The 16,573-nt window shown below is 39.9% G+C and overlaps 2 protein-coding genes across 3 annotated transcripts in view; both read left to right on the top strand.

The window, feature by feature from the left end:
• The first annotated feature begins 317 nt into the window (after window positions 1–317).
• On the top strand, window positions 318–6,444 carry LOC110067458 (uncharacterized). The gene is made up of 7 exons (XM_089281837.1): window positions 318–460; window positions 994–1,065; window positions 1,417–1,605; window positions 2,329–2,502; window positions 3,130–3,737; window positions 4,107–4,497; window positions 5,286–6,444. Exons 1-7 carry the CDS (start codon window positions 361–363, stop codon window positions 6,065–6,067), a joined length of 2,316 nt encoding a protein of 771 aa, XP_089137963.1. The 5' UTR covers window positions 318–360; the 3' UTR covers window positions 6,068–6,444.
• Window positions 6,445–8,190: 1,746 nt separating this feature from the next.
• LOC110067408 (uncharacterized) overlaps window positions 8,191–16,573 on the top strand; it is a 46,213-nt gene continuing 37,830 nt past the window's right edge. For both annotated transcript variants that reach the window (XM_089281823.1, XM_089281819.1), the window contains exons 1-7: window positions 8,191–8,345; window positions 8,954–9,120; window positions 11,094–11,204; window positions 11,684–12,727; window positions 14,784–14,825; window positions 15,105–15,212; window positions 15,620–15,970. In XM_089281823.1, the coding sequence (XP_089137949.1) occupies window positions 9,051–9,120; window positions 11,094–11,204; window positions 11,684–12,727; window positions 14,784–14,825; window positions 15,105–15,212; window positions 15,620–15,970 (1,726 nt within the window). In that variant the 5' untranslated portion in view covers window positions 8,191–8,345; window positions 8,954–9,050. The remainder of the gene's footprint in view (window positions 8,346–8,953; window positions 9,121–11,093; window positions 11,205–11,683; window positions 12,728–14,783; window positions 14,826–15,104; window positions 15,213–15,619; window positions 15,971–16,573) is intronic.

The raw sequence follows: 16,573 nt of genomic DNA, 5'->3' as shown, positions 1-16,573 counted from the left end.
AAGTTAAGGTAATATTTAGTGGACAATATTTTAATTAGCAGAGCTAGTCTTCAGTGACCTTGCGGGAGATCCAGACTAAAACTCTCTCAGTTGAAATATTGGCCAATAAATCCGTTTTTTCCTTTTTCCGTTGCTTTGCAATCAATCTGTCATCGCGATGTTTTAAAGCTGTATCTCAGATGAGATGAATCCTGGCTGCTCTGCTCGTGAGGATTAGGCATACGACAATAAATTAGGTGAAGATTACCCAGATTCGTTAAATAATGAAATGAATCAATGAAACGAGCCACCGTAAATAAATTCGACGTCACGTGACCATAGAACTGTCGCAACGGAACGCGGGGACCGAAGTGTCTAAAAATGCGACTTTTATTTCATGACCGGGTAATACCCGAGTTATTCATATTGCTGATTTGTTTTGTATTAAGCAAAGGAGAAAGGCACGTTCACAAGAAGGACGGTAAGTTTTGAGATTTTTATCTACTATGTTTAATCAAAATATTTTTTCCAAACATGACAATGTTACGGAATGGGAAATTTAATCAAGTTCTTGACTATATTTTGGTTGTTTCGTTGTTGTTATTTTCCAATGCGTTTTATCTATGAGCAAATTTAGTGCACTAGAGAATTTTCCATGGCGTTGAAACAGGTGGTGTAGTTTTATGTTCATGAGACATCGCTGATAAATGAACGATACTTTGAGAAGGCAATTGCCGTCTAATTGTTTGCTTTGTAAACGAAAGTTACCCATGTCTAACATGTCTGTTATTACATTTCATAACTCAATAGTAATTAATCGCTTCTATTATCTAGAAGTGGATTAACGAGCCTCGAGGTCGTCATGAGGGAATTCCTGACGATTTTAACAATTTTACGATTTGATCATTTGTAGTTTGCTACGGTTCTCCTTACCACCTGTTGAGCTAACATTTCTTGTCAACCTACCTGCTACAATACAAAATGTTGTTTGCTGATCAAATGATTATACTGCAGATATTTCAAAGGAAAGCAAGTCAACATTTATCACCATCAGAATTCCTGCAAATGTGGCAACACATAATCAAGGTAAAGAATGCTCTTTTTATTTCATTTCTTTTTGTAATTTTGTAAATTATAGGATGGTATATGTAGGACTCTTATTTAGTTATGTAAATCAACTCCCACTGGCAGGAATTGCACTTTCTTTCAGACTGGTGTGTAGTTCACGGATTTGATTCAAGCTGGAAGATTTCGAGTGTCTTACTGATAAAAATTCTTTCTCATATTTCCGCTGAACGTTACATAAAATGTCATCCGTTCCCGATAGTTTGTTGTTATTTGTACCTTCGGATCAAAATCATTTCAAAGTACATTTGCTTGATACTGTAGTAATTTGAATTGATATTATACTCTCTTGCGTCCACGCAATTCACACAGATTGTATGTATGAAGGAGTGGTCCGCCATCACGGCGATGCCTGGTCTCCAGGACCCTGTATTCCCGAATGTCGATGTAAGCACGGGCACGTGAAATGCTCCAAACTAGAATGCCCGGATTTGAATTGCGATAAGCCTATCAAGAGGAAGTGGAAATGCTGCCCAGAGTGTTTACCGGGAATGGAAAACGGTTAGTACTATCAGTATCTGGGCTGGGTTGTTCAAAGCCCGATTAAGCTAACCAGGATTAACGAGAAGTTTGATTTCATTTTTGTAGCCTTTCAGCAAGGTGTTCTGTTTATATTTTTTGCCCTTCAGTTTTTAGCACGAGTAATCTCAAACTACACAAAACATAAGCGGTGGATAACATTTTTATAGAAGAAAAATTGTTACCCCGGTTAACTTTTAATCCTGGGTTAGCGTTAACCAGCTTTTGAACAACCCAGCCCACCACTGAGTCCAAGTGACATGAATTTTCTGTTGCCACACTCATCTCTTGTTATGTACGTTCTGAAGATTTTGGTAGTATAACAACACCACCCATGCCCTCTCTCCTCTGTAAAGGTTCGTAACGTTCGTTATAGAAAGCCGTTTTGTTAGGTGAGTGCAGGCGCAAACCATGCGCTTGCACTTGCACTATCGTTCAGCGAATTCTCCCCACCCAGAAAAATCCTTTTGAACCTTTGCAAAGGAGAGAGACCCGTGCCCATGATTAGTTTTCTTTATTTTTCTCAATATTTGATAAATGTTTTGACATTGCGAGGAAACATTATCAAAAGGTTACTGCACAATTATGATCACGAATGAGTTTCTTAATTTGCTTTCACGGCCTGCCGTTCCATCGTTCCACAGTTCCAAAGTTTCTGTCTGGCCACTACTGAGTTGTTCTCATATTACTATTTCTTTTGTTTAGGAACCTCATGCGGCGTAAGGACCAAGGACGGAAACGCTTATGGCGGTTGCTGTGTGTTTCCTTTTAAATACAATGGCGTGATGCACTATACGTGCACCTATCTGGACCACAATATGCCATGGTGTTCAATCACAATGAATTATGACCGGGATGGAGTCTGGGGAGAATGTATAGGTACATATAGTAACGGCGACGCACCGCCGACATTCTTTTCTTAGTTTAGCGTATTTGTAAGATGTTAAGTGCACTAGGAGCATCTAAGACAATTTTTGATGAAAAAAAGTAAGCAGACTTAGTGTCCTGTATTCATTTAATTCCACAACGAAGGTTGTGTGTTTTATCAAGGTTAGAAAATCTGCTTGTCAGTATGGCGATATGGCCAGACTTGCAAGCGGCGTTTATTAGTTTTATCTCAAGAACTAGGTACTGGAAATGAACTTGGTGATCATTCTCATTGAAAGACAGACGGAAAGATGAGGGTGGCAAAATACGTAAGAGAATATAACATCCGAGGACAAAGTTGGAACACAGACAGAAAATAGACGTCCGCACTTTGGTAGTCAGCTAATGGTTAGCGGGTCGTCAAAAGTTCAAGCGCAGCGGACGGTTAATTTCCTATTTTATAGTGAAATCTCACAGAGCCATATTTCTATCGAAAGATGTACGATGGAGTACCGGCGGATAACTTAACTACATGTTCAGAAAAGCTTCGAAACCAGGACATCAGCGCCGGCTGTTTTAAAGGAACATATATAATCGATTATAATGCACTGAATCTCTATATACTTTCGTTTAATATAGATAACGGTGATTCAGAAAAGACATTAAGATTCAAACATCACAGAGGGAAAGCAAAGCACAAAATTCATCACCAAGACAACACAGAGGCTCTGGTGTCCAACATAGCAAACAAAGTGGCAAACGGTCTTGCGAACGAAACGGCCCAGCCGACAACAAACATTACCAGCCTCATTCCAACAGCACCGGAGCCAAGTGTGCAGTATGGTAACGCTACAGAACTGTTACCGGCACCTACAGCATCAGCGACAACACCAAACGCTGCTTCCAGTGTCCAGCCTTCAGCAACCGAAGTCGTACCAGTTGCATCGTCACCATCATCAAACGCTAGTGCAGGTGTCAGTTCCCAAGCTGTTCAACCATCACCCGCAACGTCACCTCAACCACAAGCAACCAGTTCAGGAGGAATTCCCTATGCCAATGCAACGGGATTAGTCCCTGCAGCAACTTCAATACCATCTCCGTCTCCGAGTGCTGGAGTCCCTGTGGTGCCTATTGCTTCTGTTGTTCCATCAGCCAGCGGTCAGACTACCCCAATGTTAGAGACGTCAGTAGCTGTAGCACCAACTTCTCAGCCGACAGCTACCCAGCCAGCTCCTCAGCCAGGACAGGTAAAAGGAAAAGAGTTTCTCAAGAATATGCTGTTTAGTTACAGTTTTTATGGGAAATAGAAGAAAACGTCCATCCTAGCTATTTTAAAGTGCGAATAAGTACGATCCTTCTTCGTGTTTTTCACTCCCATAAAATAATCAACACAAACAGTAAAGGGAGAGAGACATTTTCTTCGTACCTAAACTGGTTTCTTCTGAATTTCGATCTATATCTTCTATTTGATTCTCGAATTTCTGAAAACCCTAATTCCTGCCGTTACTTAGTCTCTTTTATTTGTCGTTGTAAATTACCGCACCAAGACCTATTTGGTAAGAAATCTTATATTGAGAGAGAGTTTTGATTTCTTAACAACTGTTGTAATCTTAAAGTCTGTAGTGTCAGGACAAGGAGCTGTACCGACTCCATCCCTTGTAGCAACAGTCACCGGTGGCACCATACCCTTATCACCTGCACCGGTACCACTGGTAACCCAGGAACTGGTACCACAGCCAACCCAACAACCGGCTCCACAGCCGACCCAGCAACCGGCTCCAGAGCCGGCCCCTGCACCAAGTCCACCAGCTGTGGAAGGCGGAATTCCCGGGTACCCTTTTCCGATATCTCAGACAACTCTTAACCCAGGGCAGACTCAGGCTCCAGGTCCGCAACCCGGTCAAGCTGTTCATGAACTGACGACAACAGAGATGAATGTCAACCACAATATTACTACTACAGAGTACTGGTTTGGCAAGGCTAACGAGACTCTAAATAGAACCAATGGTAATGTAAAAATAATAAATAATAAATTACAACATTAGAGAGGAAGCAACATCAGCCTTAGCTGGTTTTCATGCAGGTCCTCTATCCTGGTCGAATTAGAATTTGGAGATGTTGGTTTTTGTGGAGGGAGGAAACCCAGAGAACCCGGAAAAAACCCTCAAACTCAACCTACATATGGTACCGGACCGGAATCGAACCCGGGCCACATTGGTGGGAGGCGAGCACTCTCACCTCTGCGCCATCCCTGCTTCCCTAGGTCCGCAATCACAATTTACTTTTCGTTCTTCCTGGGAAGTTTTGATGATGATGATGATGACGACGATGGTACTGATGAAAACAATCAACTTGTTCATGATGACCTTTTTCTTGCGATGTAAATACAGCTACTAAAGTTTGCCCTAACTTTTGAAATAGATTTGCTTCTTCAAGACGAAACTAGCGCTCTGCAAAACAAAAGTTAGTGAGATTTATGGAGTGCTATGATATGTAAATTAAGATAACTCTGAGAGGCTTAAAGATTGAAGATATATCAAACAAACCAAAACTGATGAATGTTTTGATATTGAAGAATAATGCTTGACAAACGGTTTGAACCCAATTGGAAGTGTATTGTAGTGGGGACAAAGATATCGATTTCAATATTACTTTTTGTTAGAAGCGAATTTCTTAGTGCCGGAGTTTGAATTCCAAGAGGAAGCTCTGAATTTTGTATTAACTGCAATTTCAGTGGTAGTAAAATATCGTTCAAGAAAGTATATGTAATAAATATTTACATTATTTGTTCTCAGAGATTATGAACCAAACTGAACCGTTACCGGGAGGAACTGGGAACCAACAGATCCTAACCAATCAAACAACAGCAGGAAACGAGACTGTGACCAACCAGACCGTGACCAATCAGACCATGAGCAATCAGACCATGAGCAATCAGACCATGAGCAATCAGACCATGAGCAATCAGACCATGAGCAATCAGACCATGAGCAATCAGACCATGAGCAATCAGACCATGAGCAATCAGACCATGAGCAATCAGACCATGAGCAATCAGACCATGAGCAATCAGACCATGAACAATCAGACTCTGAGCGACTCGTATAACAATGGACAAGGCAACCAGGCGTCGTATGGTTACCAAGCAGCCGCGTCTACCAGTTACTACCAAAGTCAGAGCCCGGCTCCCTACATGGATCAACCGAGTGCCTCGCAAGGAGGCTATCCATCTTATAACACACAAGGATACAGCGACAACACAGCTTACCAGGGATACAATGGGTATAGTAACACAGGTTACCAGACAAACAATGGGTACGGTGACACAGGTCACCAAACTAACAGTGGGTACGATAACACAGGATACCAGAGAAGCAATGCATATGAAAACACAGGTTACCAGACTAACAATGGATATGAGAACACGGGCTACCAGAGAAGCAATGCATATGATAACACGGCTTACCAGCAATACGGGGAATCACAATCTCAAAGCAACGTCGGACAAGCCGGATACTATTTCAACGGCCAGCAATATCAGAATAGTGCGGATCCAGGATCATATTACACGGGATAGAGCATGAAGTACACATGGCAGTTTCCGTAAACTGGCAGAAATCGTCGAATGGAGTTTTGAACAAGACCCTTCAAAACTGTGTTTTGTAATAACTTTTTGAAGCCATTTGACTCGCTGAAACGCGACAGAGTGTATTGAATGACCACCAAAAACAGGAAATGATCTTCGTTATCCGTCTTGGACTTGCGTTTCTGCGATGGCAGAAGCACAGCGTTTGGATTAAGCACTATTGCTCGGTTTATTTAGTGACGTTATTAAAGAAAGAAAAACGATTACCGGTCGTTTTTCAAACACTGCTGTAAAACTGAAATTGGAGAGTTAATAACAAATGTCAGAAAACTTTTATTTATAACTAAACATTAATTCTTATGACTTGAGTGAGAAGTGCCTTGAATTGAATCTCACTGGTTCGTGTTCATGCATTATTACTCCGAGATTACAGGATCATAAATCTGTCCCCGCCCAGCGATTTAATAAGCTCAGCCCCCTTGTAATCGACGCCTGCTGCATAAACTTGAACGTATAGAACTGTTACCACGCATGTAAAGGCGAAATATCACTCACAATTTTTTAACTAAAAAGAAAATCCTTCCCATCTCTTTCATTTTCTGATCTGTTCCAAGGTCCGATAGCACGATCCGCTTAGCTGTGTGATAATCCATGCTACTCTTTCAGTAGAGAACCAGGAAAAATGTAATAAGATGATGAGGAAGGCTTAGGCTGTTCCCGCCTTAGAAACGTTCGTCTCCGGCCCATACTTTTATTATTCGTTTCTTCCTTCCTCAAACGTTTTAGTGTTGTAATATGTGGAAGGGTGACAGAAATGAACCATCGCTGTATAAGACCTTCGTAAGATATAAGGGAACAAGTAGTTAGAGTCATGCACACCGGGGCAGTCCGATACCACCTCTTGCTTTGCTCAGTTTACTTACAATCCGTCTGCGCAGGGGTGGGCCAGGGGTTAATAACCGATTGGGAGAGAATAAAATAGACAATAAATAGCCTGAGGGGGAAGCTGCTGCCCAGTTTAGCACACATCTTCAATGTATAAAAGGGTATTGAGACACCTGTGTTGAGAACGGTTCGTACAATCGCTTCTATGAACTTTTATCAGCTTTGACAGGCACGCGACTGCCATTGAAGGGCTGTAAAGATTTGTGTGTACTGGCTTGAAGATAGTCGAGAGCAATCAAAACAAACAATGATCATTATAAACTACACCACTTTGCGTCATTGTTAAGTCCCAGTATACATCATGTGAAATGAATACCACACCTGTCGGTAAAAGAAAGTGGGCAATTACAAGCCCGCTCGTTCTTAAATTTTGATCTTTGATCTTTGAAAGTTACCAGTGCAATGCAATTCGATAAAATTTTAACTGAAGAGGTGCGAAAAAAAATTCAGTTTGTTTCAACTAAAAACTAAGAAAGGAAAGGAAATTCACTCAAATTGAGCTTTTCAATCAATTAAGCACTCCAAAATTGTTTTATTACACTTTCTAAGCAGCGAGTGAAATCGATGACAGACCATTTTTTCGTTTTTTTTTTTCGCTTCTTGGCGTGCAGCTTATCATAGAGGGGACCTTGCACTAGTGAATAATAAAATCAAAACAAATGAGTTTTGACGGCAAATTTCGACAAGCCTATCAATTGATTGTTCCAAACAGAATGACGGTTGATACATTTACTACAGTTTTCTATCAATTATTGTTGTGTTAAAGATGGACCTTATTGAATGAAGTGCTTTCATAATGTTAACTTTCATTATTGAGACTTCTCTAACCGTGAAGTGTTACTCTTCAAATTTGAATTAACCTAAATCTAGCGAATGCAGCTTAAAGCGAAAATGAATAAAGCCGAAACCTTTCGGTAACAGCCGTGCTGTTGTATGAGGGGTGACTGAAAAACCCTTTCCACAGCTGTCTGCTGTGAACCTGTCAGATCAGCAACAAATCTGCGGCTTCCGGTTTTCCTGTTAGTCGTGACCCTACCAGAAATGCTAAGAGTTCTGTAATTGGTCCACCAGTCACATCACAGAAAGAAGACACAGCTTGTGTAAACAGTTGGTGCCTTATTTGATTACATACGTGGCCTTCCTAACACGCATGCGCGAATGGCGAGCTCGCATTTTTGTTAACAAAAGAATTAGTTATTTGCCGGCTTGTAGTTTCAGGGAGGAAATGTCGATATACGATACAACGAAATGGAGGTAAAATTCGACGTGGTAACAACGTAACGGTAAAGAGGAGGACATTTGTTTTAATTGGCCGCTTTCGAAGGTAAGATACAATGCTCTTTGAAATTATTATTTCTTGTATTGTTTTCCAAAGGGAAAGAGTCTGTTTTATATTTCTGGCTTGTCTTGTGATTGATCTTTTACTTGCGAACTAAAGTTCAGTTTTAAGGGCGGGAGGGTAAACTGAATTTAAGCCCTATGATAACAAGCAACTTTAAAGACTTTACAGGAAACTATTAATAGAAACAAAAAATAAACCCCGTATCTTATTATCATGTATTTCATGATCGTGAAATAACCGCTGTGAGAAATTGCTGTCGGATAAGCAACTGGTGGTTGAGGCAAGGAGAGAATAGAAGTCTCGGGATTTAAAAAAAATATATATTTCTTCTGAAAAAGTAAAAGTAGTTTGTTGGTAAATTCAAATCAGATCTGATACGTTTTTACAATCTTTGAACTTATACTTTCTTATGATGGCTACTGGTAACCAAATCAATATAGCACCATTCTAGGAAACGGGTTGTCAGGAATGAAATACCATCAACACAACTTCACCAAAACCTCTTCCTCGATCATGCCCCACTTCCGGAACACTGTCATGTGAAGCTTTGCTTCAAAGTCATTCGTTTAGATACTTTTTCATTTTTGCAGACCCAAAGCAAGAAAGCGAGTGGCAAGACAAGATTTAGATTCCTCTCCTTTGAGAAGGAACGGGATATTAGCAACCAGAGGAAAAAAGCAACTAGCAATGAAGACTCTTCGGTGGATACACTTGATCGTTGTTATGCACTTTGTGCAAATCATCACAGCTTCGGACGGTAAGTTCTATCAAGTACTCCTGTTTTATAAGATACACGAAGGCGCTAGATCGGCAGCTGGCATCTTATGACGCAATGTACGATTTGCTTGGTTTAAAACTTTAAGCCAATCCAAGTTTGCTGTTTGTCACTCCAAAAAAATGACTGGGAGCTTAAAAGAGAAAAAATTGAAATTTATACCACGAAATTCGATTCTGTTGAAGATATCTCAGATTATGGCGTAGACTGAGCAATTTCGTCGGTTGTAAAGTTTTCCGCACAAAATAAAAGGAAAATTAAAAAGGGAAAATTTCTGTACTAAACTGGTGATGGGTTTTAATACAATTAGTTTCAAAGCAGATAAATTTCTTTCCCAATTTCAAAATTTAGTGGGCTATTTCTCTCTTTAAAGTCTTAAAATTTTTGACATTTTTCCTTTCCCGCTTGTGTGTAAATATTTGATGAATATATACTTTTCAAGGACAAAAAAGAACTGGTCTAACACAGCAATCAATTGTGCCACCAGGTCAAACAATTTTCTAACTTGCAAAAGTCTTACGTAAAAAGCTGCTCTCTGCGATTGCGTTATCAAGACGAGACTTTATTTGGTGAAAAACAATTACATGAGTTTTCCTCAAAATCTGTCAAAATTGCTATCGGCTACAATCATTTAAATGGCTTTGCAAGATATGCTTGAACGCATCTGTAGCCTAGCCAGCTAACCGTGAAGGTGATTAGCAGTTTACCTGCAAAATACAAGCTGCTTTCAAATCAAAGATCAACTGTCTTTATGAATATGCATTATTGTAAATGTTTTCGACGGTGACATATTTTGAAACCGTCGCAAATGTTCCAGAGAGTAATTCGATTGCGATCAAAACCAGTCTTCGAATGGTGCTAGTTTCCTCTGATAAAGTGCCCGCCTTTACGTAGCATTTCAATTGACAATTGAACTAAGACCTTATATGCTTCCTTGATCATATGATTTTAAGCGAAATAAACACTAAAAGAAACACACAGACTGCACTTAAATTCATCGACAACTGAATGGTATCATTCATTGTTAAAAAAAAAAATCTGCTAAGTAAACGAAAGAGTCTTAAGGTGGTTTCTTTCCAGACAACGTGAATTTAATGAAATAAGCCAGTGTTCATAATATTATGAGCATAAGAAGTCAGAACCCAAAACTAACTGGGTTGCCGAATTTTCGACAGTTCATCAGTACTTTTGGCATATAATAACAATGTGTAAAGAAATCGTTTCACAACTGATTTCGTCTACGAAAATACACATCCATACATAATAACCATGGTTTTAATGAGAAAATAAAATTGCAACGGGGTGGCCCAGCCTACTAATATGACCTTATATTCTTTTTGTGGAAGAACGAAAACAGGAGAATTCTGTGAACGCTCCTTTGAGTATGTCGTAACTAAGTGACTAACTCAACCATCATCTGACACCAGGTCTAAGAACTAACCCAGCACATAGCAGCAAGAACAGTGCCACAAACCAAAAGCGCTAACGGCCTGTAAGCCAGAAAATTTGACGGTTAAACAAATTTAGCCCAAAAGACAGAGCTTTAGTTAACGTCAGGCATTTGCAATAAAGCCATTTAGCTAATAAGCCATTTCCAAGTTACCGTGTTCCTCTGATTCAAAACGAGTCTTCGTGCCAAACCTTTCACATGAAAATGAGTTTGATTTGTATGAAAATGAACCTGTACGCAGTGCACACTTTTATATGAACGGCTTCGCACGAAGGCAACTTCGAAACGCCCTTATTTGATTTCGCATTTAGACTCCGATTTGTCTTTTCATCATACTGGTTTCGTATATATTTCTGACACATTCTTTATACATATAAGTATATTACACTAAAATACGAGTCTAAATTAACAGTAAAATAACCGTTTGCATTTGCAAATGTGGGTTGTTAAGCATTTTAGCAACATAGCTTGTAATGTAATACGGAATGGATGCTTTGTTTCTCAGATTCATGGTGTGTCGACCAGATCGCATGCGCAATGTATGGAAAGGATCACTGCAAGTCATATGACTGGATAAACCTTAACTGTCCCAAGCTCTGTGGACATTGTGGCAATGGTAAGTATCATAATTACGTCACTTGGTCTACACACATGCATGGTAAACTATAACTTGACTGCACATCTAATGGCATGTTTCACAAATTTCATTTCTGACATTTTTTTTTTTATCTCAGTTCGACAAAATGCGAATCAGTGCAGGCTGTGAATATACACTGTATGGAAAGCGGTTGGCTCTCTCATCCAAAACTTTTTTCTTGCGACATCTGATTATAATACGCCATTTCCGAGTCACCTTGTGCCTCTGTTTCAAAACAGTCTTCGTGCAAATGAACCACTAGCTTGGGCGGAACACATTTTCATATGAATGGTTTCTCACGAATACTATTTTTGACACAGAGGCAAAGGGCAATTCGGAAATGATCTAATCCCTCCTGCCTATTCCCAAATGGCTGGAACAAAAGAGTATTGCCTTAACTGTTAATCTCTGCACTTATTCTCTATTCAGCGGATATCCCTATTTATTTTTTTCCCCAGAAGCAGCACCAGTTGCAACAGAAAAAGTTGCAAAGTTCGTAGCACCAACTGCGCAGCCAACAGTAAATCCCTTCAAGGGATGGGAGGACGCCCCTACCAGCGTGCCAGACACTTCAAAAGTAGTTCTCAACCGTAACTACACCTACCCTAAGGTAGAATATCACGGTACAGCACCTCTTATAGCAACTAATGAAATAGCAAATGAGACTATATACCAGGAAGTTTCAGTTCCGGTTGAAAACTCTCCCTCATATAACTTATATAACAAGACAGTAGGATCTGAGAACCTTCTTCCGGTTGCTCAAAGTAGTACTACTTCAGGTTCGGAGATTGGAGTTTATGATTCATCGACGCCACAGGAAGTACTTCCGGTACAGGCAGGAACACTGGAGCCCACTTCACAGCCGCTTATTGTTATGAATGCTAATGAACTTCCGGTTGTACCTGTTGAGGAAATGGAGGTTTTGGAAATTAAGGAAAACCCGGACTGGGTTGTGGAGATACCTTCAAATGTGCAACCCGTGGAAAACAACGGCGTTGAGCAAATAAAAATTTCTTTTATCGACAAAAACAAGCCCGTGCAAAGTGTCAATGAAGTGTCTTTACAGCCACCAGTAGAAGGAAACCAGGAAAACATTAAAATATCTTTCCTCGGAAATCAAACATCGCCAGTGAACGTAAATGGAAATGCGTTAAGTTTGGAATCATCTTTGCCTCCACCGGAACATCAAAGCATCAGGATTTCATTTGAAAAAGAGAAAGAAAACGTGGCCCCTACAGGGGTACCGTTAGTACACCAACTCGAAAGTCACGTGACGGCATCACTGCCGAGTACTACGCATGTTCTGGCGACCCCGGCTCCCCCTATGCCCAGTGGTCCTGGAGTAGTGAATCCATTTGAGGGAGGAGTGGTGGACAAAATTATCAGCAACGCCACCGCAGCCCCGCTGACTCCAAATCAGAATATCACAGTGGATTTTCTACACAATGCGGAGACTGGTGTCCCTGTGGAACCGCAGCCTCACGTGACCATGCAACAACACCGTGAGTAGCAGTTTTACGATCTGTTTTTGAATGTGTGTTTTTTTTCCAAGGAAGGGGTACGAAAGCGAAATTGGAAATTGTTTTGAAAGCTTGTCAATATGTTGTTTAGCGGAACGCCTACAATAGAGAAATACGTATTTGGATTCAAAACGCGATGCAGTTTTTTCATTTTTTTTTTAGAATCTTCAATCAGAGACCGATACTTTCACATCGATTTATCAATCAGTCTCCTGCCTGACTTATAGAAATATATGCCGCTAATTAATAAATCAAAAGACGACCGTTAAGATCAGAGGATACCTCTATTTCTTATCGCGATCAATTCAGTTCGAACATCTACTTTGCCGGGGAACCATCGAGAACTCGCGTATAATATTAACCTTTTTTACACAGCCTCATGTGCGATCATTCCAACTCTCGATATCTTCTAATGGTATGCTTTATCATTACTTAACAAGTCGATACAGCTGATGGCATTCAAGAATTCGGCACTAACCTAATGGTTAACTAGTATCTTAACAGCTAACTGAAAGTAACACCCCAGCTTTTAGTGGAAACAACTTGCATATCTTAGACCAAACGTTTGGATAAGCAGTAAATCGTAACCATTCCGTTAGAGTGCCCAGAAACAGAACGTGACTCAATCGATAGGTGTTACGACCCGCAAAGTGGTAAAGGTTTGGTGTGAGCCCTTAAAAATGTCTAGCTTTAAACTAAAAAAGACAAACCATTTTTGATAAACAAACCTTTTTCGCCGCCCAACATTAATTTTTAAGCGCTACAATTTTTGTTTTCACTCGCTGTTGAACTGCGCTTGACAGTGAGCGCCAACTCTCACTGCTGTGTGTTCTTCATTGTCTTTAGTAAACAATGTCGTGTTAGAATCGCACTGTTTTGTGAGATTAACGGGTGGCCATTGCAGTTGTTTAGCACACCGGTCAATCTTTGCATTAATGTTAATGAATGCACGGCTCGTGGAGGTGTCTCTGTTTGCCATGTGAGAACTAAGATGATAAAGGCAAGTCTGGAGCGGCGGAGAGCATGAAAAAGCGTTTTCCCCTTCAAGTGATTCTCTTGTCACTAGTACTGGTAAAGGTCGCCGCACAAAGTGAGCTTAATGTACTCTGTTTTGTCGCTTTTAAATCAAAAAGGAACTGTTTTATGTGCGCTGACCTAAAAGATTATAAGTTAGTTAGGTTGCAAAATCTATTTAATACAGGGACAGAGGCCGTCTCCAATAATTTTGCCTTATATATATTAGCGTCGAGAATACATCTCACGTTTTATACGAGTACTATTATGATTTTCATTCTGCAGCCCCTGAGCTGATTATATTGTGTGGAATTTTGGCAGCTCAAGATGTGTTCATTCAAAATCGAAAAATCAAATTTATCAATTGTCTTGCTTTCTTTTCCCGCTAACAAAAACATCGCTAGCTTACGAAATTGTCTTTTAATTTGCTAAAATGAAATTAACAAGAGAGTTATTAGCTTATTATGAGGTACGTTCAATTATGGCAAGATAACTGTATTATTTCACTGTAGCTGGCTAGACTTGGTAAATTAATTTCCGCAATAAGTTTAATTCAGCTGGTCATAACTTTGATTTTGCACGTCTTTTTCGCTAATCGTGACTTGCAATATACATTTAACAATTTGTCGAGTTTGATGTGAATAACGACGGATATTTACTCACAAACGTAACGAGGTAAATATCCTCCTGATATTTCACCAACTTGAACACGTAAAATGGATGTGTGATTTTTTGACTAGTCAAAGCAAAGAGAGCAGAGTTTTGTGGCGAAATTAAATGCTAGAGGCATGCATGTACCTACTGCTCTCATACAGATCCGTGAATAGTGAGGAATACGTCAAGGCCACGCGGGATAAGAGCGCGCGAGAATCTCCATTCAGTGGTTTCGGCTATTCTATCTGAAATTTGGAATAAATGCAGAATTTGACAATGGTTTTCAGCTAGTAGTTAGATGAATTTTAGAATGAATTATATTAGAAAATTTGTGCTTTTTCATCTTTGAAAATTATATTTCGATCCGCAGCTGTTGTGGAGCAGAACGCTACAGCTGTGCCTAACGTTTATGGTAAGTTCCTGATTAACTATTTTGTTATTGTGTCCTGATTTGAAGTATAGATCAAAAGCGAAGTTTCCTGGGAGTTTTCTTTACTTCCTCAGAAATCATCAGTGACTTTTGCAATTTCAGGAAAAGCTGTCTCGCTTATTTTTAGCTATATATACGCAGAGATTTATAGCATAACAAGACAATAACAAACATCCCAAATATTTTGGCTTGAAGTGGATATTAAAATAAGGATTTATTTTTAATAACTGACTGATTTTCACACCTTTTTACTCTCCCCAGAAACATGGTGTAGCGACAATCCTGTCTGTAAAAATTACACAGAGGTCAACTGCCATGAAGACTGGCTGAAAGTTAACTGCCCAAAGAAGTGCAAAATATGCGGCAACGGTCAGTAGCGACTCTGTTTTAACTTTATTTTTTAGCACCAAATCGTCTCGCAAAACTAGAAAATGGACCTGAGTGAGATCACCGTGACTTGGCGTAAGGCTAGATCAACATAAGTGGAAGGCAAAAGTGGACGCGCTATTCCCCCATGGGACAAAGAGGATTAGATGATATGAGTGAAAATAACTGACCTTATAGCTGACTTGAACGCAAGTCGGACAACACAAACATTGCCTTCCAGTTTAACCTGAAAGGCGGGGTATTCATCTACTCAGTCAACATTTTCCTTGTTTATCACAAAGAGATTTTAAACACCTTCAAACGATGTAATGCACTTTTGGATTTATTGTACAAAGTAAAAATCGTCTTTCCCTTTGCTAGCGACTATACTTATTACTCTTATTTTACAGGGACTGCTTCTACTGCTACAACACCGCAACAGGTCAGCAAAGAAGCGACCAAAAAGGTGACAGAAAAACCATACACCGAGCTCTCTGTCACAGTACCATCAGAGGTGACTAAATCATTGGAGACGTCACGAAAGCCTGTACTGGTGAACATTAAAGGTGAAAATGGAAAGCCGGTGCTGGCAGACGAAGAAGCAAACAAGGCGCCAATGGTAGAGACGATTGTTGTTAAGCTTCCTGCGAACATAAAAGCTGAAGATGAAAACGCAGCCCAGATTAAGATTAAGGGCCCAGCGAAAGGTCATATTAACGCGACTATGAGTCATGGAACAACCATCCTTGAAATACCAGAAGGTAATAAGAAAGAGGGATGCTCTGTATTGATTTCTTTTTGAGACAAAGTGCGCTTTGTATCAACAATATGCGATAAGTTCTTTGTAGCTAGTGGTCTCGTTTGATTTGATATCCCCGCTTTAAGAGTGGCGGGAATGCCCTGGTAATGGTGGTTCACGATTCGGGAAATCGCTTATTTCAAAAACATAAAAAGACAAGGAAATTGTTTTGAATGCATGGAATCGAATCAGTTCTGTTGACAAACAAGAAATGCACTGTTGATGAAAAGAAAAGCTCCTCAAATAATTAATATAGTTTTCTTTCCCCGACGAAATAAGTACAACGATAGAAAAGATAATAAACTAATTTACTTATTTATTTATTAATCAAAACTATAACAAAATTCTCGAACGTGATTGGCTATCAGCAGCCCAATTTGAGCATTAATTGGACAGTGTACGCGTCATGCTTGTAACGGCCGGACAGTACGCGTCATTTTGCGCGCGCTGCTGCGGTGCACTTTGTTGAGTAAACTGCTGCTGCGTTTTTCAGCATTCATAACGACGTTTAATCGTTCAGTCATCATTCGATGGTTTGTTCGTTTCGCGAATTTTGTCATAGTTT

Source organism: Orbicella faveolata, unplaced genomic scaffold (assembly GCF_042242905.1).
Source record: "Orbicella faveolata isolate gen_17 unplaced genomic scaffold, um_ofav_v1 contig_12, whole genome shotgun sequence".
NCBI lineage: Eukaryota > Metazoa > Cnidaria > Anthozoa > Scleractinia > Merulinidae > Orbicella > Orbicella faveolata.
Note: the sequence above shows the minus strand (reverse complement) of the source record. Positions and strands in the feature narration are given on the sequence as shown.

Bases quoted from the DNA above. Each gene is read 5' to 3' on its own strand.
- LOC110067458 (XM_089281837.1), top strand. From the start codon at position 361: ATGCGACTTTTATTTCATGACCGGGTAATACCCGAGTTATTCATATTG. The intron at 1,066-1,416 runs GTAAAGAATGCT...CAATTCACACAG, and splicing joins TGTGGCAACACATAATCAAG to ATTGTATGTATGAAGGAGTG. The intron at 2,503-3,129 runs GTACATATAGTA...CGTTTAATATAG, and splicing joins AGTCTGGGGAGAATGTATAG to ATAACGGTGATTCAGAAAAG.